The sequence below is a fragment of the Ambystoma mexicanum genome, chromosome 1p, assembly GCF_040938575.1.
Source record: "Ambystoma mexicanum isolate Mex_15411 chromosome 1p, UKY_AmexF1_1, whole genome shotgun sequence".
NCBI lineage: Eukaryota > Metazoa > Chordata > Amphibia > Caudata > Ambystomatidae > Ambystoma > Ambystoma mexicanum.
Window position 1 is genome coordinate 159,416,893 of NC_090921.1, and position 13,269 is coordinate 159,430,161.

At 46.5% G+C, this 13,269-nt stretch overlaps 1 protein-coding gene across 1 annotated transcript; it reads right to left on the minus strand.

Moving 5' to 3' along the window:
• Positions 1–9,163: 9,163 nt before the first annotated feature.
• LOC138480931 (putative nuclease HARBI1) lies at positions 9,164–12,543 on the minus strand. Its single transcript, XM_069613120.1, has 2 exons — positions 10,350–12,543; positions 9,164–9,597 (listed from the first exon to the last, which is right to left on the minus strand). The coding sequence occupies exons 1-2, from the start codon at positions 10,744–10,746 to the stop codon at positions 9,215–9,217; spliced, it is 780 nt and encodes a 259-aa protein (XP_069469221.1). The 5' UTR covers positions 10,747–12,543; the 3' UTR covers positions 9,164–9,214.
• Positions 12,544–13,269: the final 726 nt, after the last annotated feature.

Here is a 13,269-nt window from a genome sequence, read left to right on the forward strand (position 1 = left end):
AGCACAATGCCAAAGGCCATAAATAAAGAAGCATCCCTCCAGAGAAAGGAGAGATTCTCAGAGGATGAATTAAACATGCTGGCCGACACACTGGCAGAGAATGCAGACGTGGTCTTTGCCTCAGACCTCAAGAGAGCTGCACAGCTGAAAAAGAAAGAGGTATGGGAGCTAGTGGCCCAGAAGGTCAGTGTGGTTGGCACCACCCCCCTCACCGTAAAGGACGTAAAAAAACGCTGGGATGACCTGCACCTCTGTGTGCGCAATATCTTACCAGCTAATCAGAGCCAGGGTCTGGCTACTGGCAGCAGGCCCAACTCACCCATAAAACTCACCCGATGGTAAGAAACCTGTGCCAGCACCACTGGAATGGAGTCCATAGAGGGAGTGGGAGATATGGAACGTGGAGCGCCGTTATCGTCAGATGGAGGTGAGTGTCCAAACAAACCACTGTAATGCAAATTATGATGATGGTCCACCAATGTGACTTTGACATGAGCCAATGCATGGGCCATCACACACACATGGACACATCCCTGCCTAGATCCTGTCCCCAGCACCGTCACATTCACATGTATGCAGCATGCCAATGCCATACCTGAGACACACCCCACAAAGAGGGAAACGGCATGTGTCACACTGCACGCAGTCCACAACACAAAGGCATGTCACACAGCATACACCACCTCACACATGTGTGAACCAGACGTATGCCTGAATAACCCCACCATATATCCAGCAACCTGAATGCCACAACTGTAGGACAGCAAGTCATCAAATGTGTACAACTGTACTAATACCATTGTATGCATGATGCATGTACAACCATCACTGATGCCGTCCCTCTTTCAGTCCCCCACAGGCTCTGATACCGACAGCGATGCACAGGATTCTGCTCCACAGGCCACCACTCCATCAAAGAGGGCCAGGGAAGACAGCAACAGGCCTTCTACATCCAAGGGCACAGGCAAGCCACATCAGCCACCGAGGGCAAAGACAACACAGGATGGCAAGGCACAGGGGCGTCAAAGGACAGCCGCTATACCAACAGTGCCGACACCCGTGGAATCCACGGTAGTTGAGCCAGTGGCAGATGGGCCCCTGTCTGCTGCTAACAGCTTGGTATGGGAGGCAGCTGCCACAGCGCCCCAGAGTGGCGATGAGGAACAATGACTAATCCCCCTCACTAGCGTGAGAAGGGGGTTTAGATACTATTAGAGACAAGGAGGTAAGTATTATGCATTACAATCTTTACTCTGAAACCACAGCAGCAAAGAAAAGCTTTTACAAACAGAAACATTTTTAATAACAGAACTAAATAGAGTTCATTGTCAATGCTAGGGGAATCTCCCCAATCCATCATGGAGGACAGGTCATGCCCTGCAGGAGATCAATGAGCATGGACCCTCTTCTATATAAATCCTTTACTCCAATCCCATCTCCTCTTTCTGTAGTTGTCCTAAATCAGACGTCCACTGCACAGACTAGATGATAAAGAAAGGAGACAAAATCCAGCGAAGCTCCCGGATGATGCACTCTCCACAACTTGTAGCCGTGACTCACATTCCTGAACAGAACCTCTCAGCTCGAAGCTGTAAGAATAACAAACAAAGAAGGGTGGGTGGTTGGGAAGAACACCAAAACAAAGAATGTTCTCTCTTGAAACACCTGTGTATAGGCACACTATAAATGCTATATCATATTCCATCAAAGGTGGTTGGGTGGGATAATACTCACCTCCTTGTCTTTGATAGAATCTAAACCCCCTTCTCACGCTAGTGTGGGGGATTAGTCATTCTATGGCAAGACAGGAGGCTCCTATTGTGCAAGTTTGAATCCCTTGCATCATATTAATTACCACATGATCATACAATAGTGACAACACAATAAAACGAGATGAAATGTTTTGAATGTTTCTATTTTACCAATCAACTGATTGAAAAAAGAAAATCTCTAAAGGCTAAGACCACCCCAGGAACTGACCTAGAAGGCATAGCAGTCTTAACTGCAAAGAAAGAGGAAGATGTGCCAACTCCAGATAGACAAAAGGTCTTTCTATAGGAATAGCAGGAAAATAGGCAAAAGGAGTGCTAAGCTTCTCTGTGTTCAACACAAAATCAATTAAAACACTCAATGTCATACAATCTTCTGGTAAACCTAGACATACCACATTGGTAACCTGGTGAACAGTGTTGGAAGACAAATCTTCATTAGAAGGTCACAGCGGGAGAAAAAGGACACTTCAATAACCAATCATAGGACAAAAACCTAGCTTATGTGGAACTTAAATGCAAATAGACTTGAGGGCCCTGAGCACTCGTAGGTGTGTACCACTTGGTCTGCCCTTAACGACACAATTGCCCTTAGTCAAATGTAACACCTGTATACCAGTAAACCTTCCCAAACCAATATACCAGAAATGTATTACGTCTTCTGGATGCAGAAGTGGGATGGAAGATGAGCCACACACCTGAAACCCAGCAGTTAGCTGCTAATAGTATCCTTACTAAGAATAGACCAACCAGGGAACAATGATGACAAAGAGATATTCCCGTGAAATCCTTGAAAAACACCAGGGAGAGCTAAATGCCCCATAGTCTTGAGAAAACCCTCTAAACTGTAAAAATAAAATGAGCACTAAGCAGTTAATACGAAGTTGATTACCGGAGGAGGACTAGCCTCCGTCTGCGAACATCTGAACTATCCTGGCACCCCAGCACACTGTGCCGGCATCTTATTCCAGACAATCCCCACAGGGAATCAAAAGTCTATCTGCTATGCAGGCAGCTAAGCAACTCAATCACTAACGAAGTGTCTCCCTGCCCTCGAGCAATCGCACGGACAAAGTCTTGCTGGGATGATAATGCTGAGGCGTTGTAACACCCTGTGATGGAGAGGGCCGGAATAATTTTGGATGAAAGATGAACACCACTCCCAGACCCTTCTATCCTTTTGAGGGAGATCCTCCCTTCCTAGAGGAGGAGAAAAACTTCTCTATTTATCTAAGAAAAACCTGCAAACCAGAAGGAGAGGGATGCAAAGCCTGGAGTCCACCTTGAAGTGCAGAAATTGATCACCCTACATCGTTCCAATAAGAACTCTTGCATTGATAACCAAACCCCCATCACTGTAGAAGGGGCCCCACTAACTCCACAGGAGGATGGAAAACTGAGAGAACTTGACCAAACAAGCATATCATCCGGACCTCTTAGGAGCTGAGGTGAGCCAGCATCGGCTCTGCTAACCTGGTGAAATATCAGGAAATGGCAAATATAAAAAGCAAACAGACAGGAAGCAAAATATTCAGTGTGAGTTCTACACTGGCCATGAACAAGAACCCCTGCTAACGGGAGAAAACAGAAACCATCAGGTGTTCCTCTCAGAGGTGTACCTTATTAAGCAAACCCTCAGAAAAAGGAGGAGGAGAGAGGGGGGGCAGGGGCCCTGGGATCATTATCGTGCACAGCAACTGAAGAGCTGTGAAGGGATACTGGGAACACCGTTCCTTCAAAATTGAGGTGTGGACCTCTGCATGCATGAAAGTGAAAGCCTGACTGGCTTCCCCAGGGAAAAGGGTCAAGGAAAGAGAACTGTCAAGGGAAATAAAAATGAAAATAAACAACATCCTACAAACTGCAACAAGAAACAAACGCCCTTGAGGGCAAAAAGTTTGGGCTTGAACTCCTCGAGCACAGGAGAGATTGCATACACTGCTAGATGTATTAGCGGGAAAAGCAAAGCCTTGGGAGGCAAGGCTATAGGGGCGGTCTTTATAATGTTACCTTTTTGGTGATCCTTCTCCCTCACACCCGCAATGTTTTCTAAACACTGTATCAGGGTTTGAACCTGGGTTGCTCAACTTTTTCTTATTTACAAGACTAAAGAGTTGTCTTGCCCCCACAAAGATCTTAATATTGGCTTTGTTGAATGCCATCTTGGAACAAAGACTTAGGGAAAGCACGCCGCTTTTAAGGATCGAGGAATTGGTGTTGCCGAGCAGGCAAACCCCATCTGTACATCAAGCCCCGCAGTCCTTGCCCGTCAATAAGGAAATTATTGGTTATTTCCCTCTTCAGTCAGCCGAGAAAAACTGGGTAATTAACTCAACACACGGATACCACCCTTCCAGTCCTTATCTACCCCATCCTTAGGGTCTTTCCCTTTCCTGAGCAAAGGAAGGGTACCAAGACTGTTGATCCAAAAAGGACAAAAAAGGGGGGGGTCTAAGATTTTTAGCGCCTTATGAAAGCGAGTAGAGTAGAAACCTCCAATTATCTGTACAAGAAAAAAAAGGCACTGAGGGAGCAGTAACAGAAAAAATGTAAGCCAGCAGGCCAATGAGCAACAGATTGGAACTGTGGAACACCTCCACGCTAGTCCCTGACCTCTTCTTGGGGAGGAGAAATGCCTAAGAAAGTGTCGGACTGAGTTGTCCTGTAAATAACTAAGCTATGGGAACAAACACTCTTTTCTTTGAAGTATTAAATAAATAATAATAAATACATAATCCATATATATAATAAATAAATAAAAAATATAAAGTAATCCCTTCCTAGGAAAGTAGGGTTACGCCCGCACAGGGCCCCGAACCTTGGATCCCTATATAAAAGCTGATGCTTACTGAGCCATCCTGGCGACTGCCAATAAGAAAATTGTTAATGTGCTCCACACATAGCCTAAAATATATATTTTTTAGGAGAGAATACACTGAGCAAGTGCACCTCAAACTGCTCTCCCTAGCAGGGTGTGGTAACCAGCAGTACACAAGGGGATAACCTCGCATTAGAAGTCAGGCAAGCCTGAAACCGAGCAGGTTATGGCACACCTACAGTGAAGGCAAATCACCTATGTCATGCGCAGCACTTAACTAAATAAAGCTGCAGACTGGCAGCGTATCAGGCTCTTCAGTAGGCGGATCAGCGCCAAATACAAAATGAAAAATACCAGTTTAAAAAACAAAATAAAATGTTCAATTTTTAAAATATATATATATATATATGTAAATATACATATACATATATATATCCATACACATATGTGTACACTGGACATGGTGGGAAGCGAACCCAAGTCCTTCTGCATAGTAAACCTGCAGCCTTATTATTGAGCCATCTCGTTTGTGTGTTGAAGCAGAAGCTTTTCTGATATTTCCAAACAATTGAGGTCACGCGCGTCAGGCTAAAGTTGAAACATACATACACATATATATATATATATAGATGCCCATACTTAAAAGGATGTTACAGCTGCACATGCTCGCTGTAGATATGCTCAATGAAAGAGCTTATTAAAGAAATTAGGGCCACGCGAACTTCACCCCAGCCGTGGCCTCAAACTTGATCATACAGCTCGCTGTAAATACGCTCACCCAGATCGTGTTAAATGAAAAGGAGGGCCATGCGTGCCGGTGCATTAGTGATGCTGCTGTAGCACTTTCCAGTTGCGTCCTAAGTGACTCTTACCAAATCTTGTGAAGTTATTACCTTGTCTGTAGACTTTATGTCTACTCTGGACACTTTACTTATGCATTTTGTCTTATTTTATTATTCATTAGATAACGACTCACACTGGTTGACATCCTGTGAATTACCCTATTGGGAGTCCATGGAGATTTAGAAACCCGATTCTAACTCCTAGGCGTTACTGAAAAACAAGGACAGGTGCTTGTGCCGCTGGCTAAATCTGGCTAAATCGGATTCTATTTAGCTTTAAGGTGAGCAATTGTTGGTTGCATTTACTTTAGTTGGCACGCCACTTGAAGGTGGCACATTAACAACTTGACAGGGCATTTTTGGTCGGGAGTTGTGTCTAGCTTTACTCTGATTCTTTTCTTTGGACCTTAAAATATCCTTATTATACAATTGTGTGTTTTTCTTAAACTCCTTTTCTACCTTTTCCTTTAACATTTTTCGGCTTTTTTGTCTCCAATCTCATTTCATTTTTATTATTCATTATGACTTCTTTTCCACTGAACCTTTCTTTCACTTGGTGTATATGGTTCCCCTATTCTTTCACTAGGTCTTTTTTAAATTCAGATTCTTTTAATGACCAATATGTAGCCATTTTTTAGCTTTCAGTTTTTGTAAATCCATTATGTTTTAATTTTCAGATCCAAATTTACTTGTGATCTTTTTGCTGGCATGGCCGGATTGTAACCTCCTGGACTTTTTTAGACAGGCCTTCGGATCCTTTGCCCTTTCAGCGGTTGAGATTATGGTAATTAGATTTTCTCCCCTCTCAGTTACTTGACATGTTTGATCTGACTGGCATGGGAGGGGTTCCCTTGGGTTGAACCTCAGATCACTCGCTTTTATATGTACAGACAATTAGTATTGGTTATATGTTTGTTTTCTTTTCTCCTTCTATTTTCAGGTAGAATCACTATTTATGTGACACCATCTTTAATGTTTTTAACATTTACAAATTTGTACATTCGTCTTTAAATCAAATCATAGACAAACTTTCAAGAATATGTATATGAGAATGCTACGTCCTGATGAAGATGGACATCATCTGCAATCCAGTTAGATGTTTCTTCCATCGAAACTACTTTGCTTTGGTGTCATGTTCATTATATTTTTTCTATATGTTTGTATGTGAATTTGTGCATGCCACTACAGTAGTTGACGTACAGCATCCTATGGTAGACTTTGTGTGCATGGTTTTATGATTGTGAGGTTTTTTGTAGTGTTTTCACACTATTGGACTGCTTTATTTAGGACTAAATTACTGTTCCATTTTTTCTTTCGCCAATGTGATGGGTTGAGCTTATCAATTTATTAACTGAATTCAATTGCTATATCCACTTTGGCCCAGTTGTCTTGTCTCTTTCCGTTGGTGAGATTGCATTTTTTTCCCCAATGGATAATGCTGATTTTGGCAACTGAATATCCACCTGAGGGATTATTGTCATTCTTCCCCTGTTTGGCCATGTGGCATTGAATTGTCCATAACCTCCTTTTGTGACTAGCACTTTTTATTACACATTGCACTTTATATTTCTGTATGTTAATTCCTCGTTTGAATTTCAAATGATTTAATAACTTTTTAATGTAATTTGATTGAAATAAATAAAATGTATTCTTCTTTCTTTGTAAAGTCTTTACTGTGGTGATCTGCTGCGATGACTGAGGGTTCCTGTTCTCATGCTATTGATGACTCCATGTCCTTTTAAGTGAACTAAGTTTCACATCCGCTGGCTTGACCACTGTTTTCTATCCTTCATATGTGTACACTGGACATGGCGGGAAGCGAACCCAAGTCCTTCTGCATAGTAAACCTGCATCCTTATTATTGAGCCATCTCGGTTGTGTGTTGAAGCAGAAGCTTTTCTTATATTTTCAAACAATTGAGGTCCACGCGCGTCAGGCTAAAGTTGAAACATATATACATATATATATATATATATATATAGATGGCCCATACTTAAAAGGATGTTACAGCTGCACATGCTCGCTGTAGATATGCTCAATGAAAGAGCTTATTAAAGAAATGAGGGCCGCGCAAACTTCACCCCAGCCGTGGCCTCAAACTTGATCATACAGCTCGCTGTAAATACGCTCACCCAGATCGTGTTAAATGAAAAGGAGGGCCATGCGTGCCGGGACTGAAGCAGAAGCTTCTGTCAGACCGGGGCGCGTCGCCGTAATACGCTCAACCAAAAGCGTGTTACATGAAAGGAGAGTGCTGGGGAAGGAGTGGGCGGGCCAACCGGCCCCTGAAAAGCTCAGAAACACAGTCGCGCACGCAGTTTGAAGAGGGCTGAAATACCAACACACCGCATGGAGCGTAAGGGCCGCCCAGCCCCTTAACTGAAAGAGACAAACACAGCTGCATGCGCAGGCTGGAGCGGGAGGGCCGACTGGCCCCTTAACTGAAAGAGACAAACCCAGCCGCACACGCGGACTGGAGCGGAAGGGCCGACCAGCCTCTCAACTGAAAGCTCTTAACTGAAAAGTAACACACAGAGGGAATGGAGAGAGCGAGCCGCTCGGCGCCGCCCTCTAAGCCCCAACAGACACCTGCACTGCTTGAGCGCCGGATACCCACGCGCGTCGGGCCTGAAGCCAAAGCTTCTGATAGGCCTGCCCGCCTTGGGTTAAGACACCAAAAAAGAAAGACCCTGCTACAATAAAGCGGCGTAATATACCATAAATTCATTTTGTATGTGAAAAACAGTAAGTATATTGTGTATAACCAACACACTACACAATATAAAATATTATATTAATACAATATACTATTTAACCATTACTGACTAGCACACAAAGCACAATTAGAAGGAGTGACTTAGCTGTGGTGTCAGCAGCAAAGAAAGAGGAGTTGGGATTGGAGTAAAGGACTTATATAGAAGAGGGTCCATGCTCATTGGTCTCCTGCAGGGCATGACCTGTCTTCCATGATGAATTGGGGAGATTCCCCTAGCATTGACATTGAACTAGTTCTGTTATTAAACATTTTTCTGTTTGTAAAAGTTTTTCTTTGCTGCTGTGGTTTCAGAGTAAAGATTGTAATGCATAATAGGAGCCTCCTGTCTTGCCATAGGATCCCAAGGCAAGGTATGTGTCCCTGAGGAGGACAACCGCTCAATGGAAGTTGGTGGCACACCCAGCCCCGGCCAAACACCCCAGTAGACCCCAATAAGCACACCCAATGGCACCACACACGTCCAATCTGGAGGAGAGGCAGAACCAGAGGCCTGGAGCCCCACAGAGGACCCACCTGAATTGGGCCCCTTACCAGACGTACCATCCACCTCCACAGGGGTCCGGGACGGGGAGTTGAAAATGGCACAAATGGAGTAGCGGCAGCAGACGCTGACCGGGCTTGTAAAACAATACGTCTCAGATGGTGACCTGACAAGGAAGGAAGCCCGAGAGAACACTGCGGCAATGAAAGGGGCCATTGAGTCTAGCATCTTACGCATCTGTGAGGAGCAGTCGGGGGAGGAGGGGGGAAGGGGTGTGTGGGGGAGTTGTGGGGAATGGGGAGGGAGCATGTGGGGGGAAGGGTAGGGGGAGGGTGTGTGTGTGAGGTGGAGGGTCAAAGCACTTCTTATTTCCTGTTTAATACACCTGTTGTGTACCAACAAATCACATGACTGGACATTGCTTATTGTGTATGTGTGCTTTATTGGCTTACAGTGCATAGTGCCCATGTACCCCCACACCCAGTGCCCTGAGTTCCACATTCATGGCACCCTCTGCATCCATGTGTCTTAGAAATATTGGCCTATCACAGACTGGCGCACAGCACGTCCCTCCTGTGCATCGCCACCTGGATGATGTGCAACCCCATCTTCATCATCTTCATCCTCACCTGGTGGTTGCTGTTCAATGTCAGGGGGCAGAGACACGTTCCGTCGGAAGCACATGTGCAGCATGGGACATGCCATGATGATCTTGGCCACCTTCTCATGCCCATACAGGAGTGCCCCACCTGACTTGCTGAGGCAGCGAAACCGTGCCTTCAACAGGCCAAAGGTCTGCTCGATCACCACACAGGTACGGGTATGGGCACAATTGTAGTCCTCTCCGTACCTGTTCTGCAGGTTCCGGACAGGGGTGAGGAGCCACGGCTTCAAGGGATAGCCACCATCACCTGCATGGGTGCAAAGTAAGGTATGTGTAAGTCAATTCCTAAAATGACACCTGTACTTATCACTCACATGCCTGCAGATATTTGTTGTTCACATGCACATGTCCCTGGATGTGTGCACACATTATAACTTGCCACAATGTGTGCTGTCCCATGGTCTACAGGTGTGGGTTGCGTCGTCCAGATGCAGGGTGTCCACTCCCTTGCTGGTGTTCATGCACTGTGGATGCCTACCACTGTGTTCGGTATCATTAATGTGATGTGTAGTGATTAGTATGATTTTATTATGAGCAGCATTGGCACAAGTCTCATCATGATTTCTCATTCAGCGCTTATTATTCCCATGGTGACATGCAGTGCTACTGTGGTGGTGGCCCAGTGACAAGCAGTGTATTTCTTTGGTGGGATTGATTTGTGCGCACTCATGGATGCATGTCCTGTGTTGTGTTTTGCTGCGGTCATTTACATTGTGCATACTCACAGCATGTTGCTGGATTGTGTTACAGAGGGTGAGGTCTGATGATGGGCAGTGGACGTGTTTTGTGGGATGTGGGCTGGTTGCAAGTCAGGCATATTGTCATTGGTGTGCAGCTTTCATCATTACTATGGGGTTTGGGTGTCATGTTCAGTTTGGGATGCTTTGGGGCACAGTGTTTTGCAGTATGGGCATTGTGCAGTCACCACCACAATCACACCAGGGTGGTGTGTGCATCTCTCCCCCCATTACACTGCCATGTGCCTGTCATGCAACTTACCAAGCAGCCAGGCACGTCGTCCTGCATGTTGCTCCATGTAGCGTGGTAGCGTGGTGTTCCGCAGGGCCATTGAGTCATGAGTTGATCCGGGATTTCGGGCACAACAATGTGTGATGATCTTGCTGGAGTCACGTACCATCTGCACATTGATGGAGTGGTATAGCTTACGATTGCGGTACACCACCTCCATGGCATGCAGGAGCAACAATTCTACGTGTGTGCAGTCAAGAGCACTGATACAGTTTGGCATGCCTGCCAGTGCATGGAAGCTAACTTTCGTGTCAAAGATCTCCTTGGCAGTTCGTGGTACGGATATGTAGTCACTTGAGTGCTTCAAGAGGGCATCCAGCACTTGGTTCAGCATTCGCGAAAAAAAAGGTTGTGATATGCCATGCATCTGCCCCACTGTGTGCTGGTAGGTGCCTGTGGCCAGAAAGTGGAGCACAGACACTACCTTCAGTAGAGGGGGGGATGGCGGTGCGTATTCCAATCAGGCTGACAATGTTGTTGTGTATCATGTCCACAATGGTGGAGATGGTGTCCCGGTCAAGACGGTACATGGTGTGGATCTGCTCAGGGGTTAGATTGAATGGCCTGGCTCTGATGCAAGGGATTGGAGGCTACCTACGTGGTACCAATGGCTGCATTGGTGGGACTTGCTGGGCCTGTCTCACCCTCATTCTCCTCCTGCGTCTCCTCTGTGGTGCCTGTTGTAGTTGTTGCTGGTGTAGCAATGCAAGCATGTCCTCCGGCCCCAATATCGCAACTGCAAGTGGGATCATTTTGGTGTGGAAAGGGGTGTGGTGTGTGGGTGTGCTCCTTTTGTACTGGGCCAGACTCCACCTGTGCTGATTGAGTGTACCTGTGGCAGTTGGGAACACTGCACATTGCAGTTAATGGGTGATTTGCGATGCTGGTGATACCACCATCCCGGTATTCCTTATTACTGCCTTCGTGATGCCGGTAGTTACATGTCCGCATGACTTGTGATATCCTCCGGTTAGCGCCATCCAGTATTGCCGGCCCAAAGGGCCGCATGCTGCGCGCATGCCGGTACGGGGGTGCACGGTCTCAGCGGTGGCTAACAGTTAGACACCACGATATCGAATATACTATTTTATTTTTAAATGAATCAAGACAAAACATCAAAACATGAAACCACTTCTCGAGTTACTCTTAGTAAAGATGTACATTAAAAGGACTAATGCTAACGGGGGGTATGGGCACGATTGTAGTCCTCTTCGTGCCTGTTCTGCGGGTTCCGGACAGGAGTGAGGAGCCACGGCTTCAAGGGATAGCCACCATCACCTGCATGGGTGCAAAGTAAGGTATGTGTAAGTCAATTCCTAAAATGACACCTGTACTTATCACTCACATGCTTGCAGATATACGTTGGTATTTGGTTGGCTACAGAAGGTGTGGAATATGGTGTCTATGGAATAAATTACCCATAACTTGCAGTGGGCTTGCGGGTCCTTCACGAAGGAGTAGGGTGGGGTGTTAGAATACCTCCAATCAGACTATATGGAGCAGTGGTGTCCCCACAAAATAAGGATTCTGGACCTATTTTCGGCATAATGACTCCAGGGACATAGGCTTCAGACATTGCATTCCGGAGGGGGGGTGGGGGAGGGATGGATGGGGGAGGGGTAGGTGGGAGTTATTTTGGTTCTATATGTTATTGATAAAAGTTAATAAAAAAAATAATAAAAATAAAAAATGGACTAATGCTGACTGGCAACATGGGGGCAACTGCTGACACAACATACCGCCCCCCCAAAACCCCACATGCACCCCAAAGACTCAAAGCCCCTTTCCACTGCACTAAACATGTCGAAAGGCCCTGACGTCTTCTCTGTCGGAGCCATGTAAGTTCCGCCAGTTTCAGTCCATAAGATACAGAATGGCGGTCCCAGTCCATGTCATATGATACAGACTGGCAGGCAGCCCTGTGACTTATTACAGTCTTTCTGGAGAATGCCCCTGCTGGCAGAGCTGTGGTTGAGTCTCGCTGCAGATGGCTCATGTTGGCGGCTCAGTACATACTGCTGTATCACCTCCTCAATGCCGCCAGCCCCGTGACTAACTGCAATGCGTGGCACTCGCTGGAGGTGTCACGGAGAGCGGGCCTGCAGCATTCCGCGCCCTCAGTCGCAAGTGGCGACAGACTGGCAGCCTTGTAGCTTATCGCCCGGTCACAGGCTGGCAGCGAGACCAGTAACGCAGGCGTCACCATGGGGACGCGGTCACGTTCTCGCGTGGTCGCCTGCAGCTGTCGCCTACTGTGACGTGCGCAAGCCTCCAGAGTGGGGGCGACCGTTAGTGTCCTTTACATGCGTTAGGGCGCGTGGTCTGGCTGTCCTTCAGCCTGGCCACGTGACCCGCCCATCAAGGCCCTGCCTGCACACATCGCGAGTATCTATATGTAGGCAGCCCGTGCGCTGGAGCCTGGCTTCCCTTCCCATCAGCAGCCGGCCCTCACTACTAACCTGGCTGCAACCTGCGGCCCCTCACACCCTTCAGACACAACATGGGCTCTAAGAATAAGTATTAACAACCAGTGGCGCCCACATGAGGGGGTGGGAGGTACGGTTGGAGGATTACACACACACACCCACACCCCACCCCCCCCCGCCCCACCAGCAGACCTGGGGCCATGTATTTCGGGGGCAGAGAAGCAGGCTGGTTTGTCCAGGCTGCAGTGATTCATTTTGGCAGAGAGGCAGACAACACGGGATATGCTCAGCCGTGTGCTCGCGAGCCATTAACACGTCAGTGTGACATTCCCACCTGCTGTCACAGACTGTTCCCTACAGAGGGGCACATGCATAGGATAATCTGTTAACACCCTGTTTTGTTTTTGTTGTCTTAAAAGTTTACCATCTTCTCTAAAAAGAAAAAAAGTGAAACCATTTTCTAA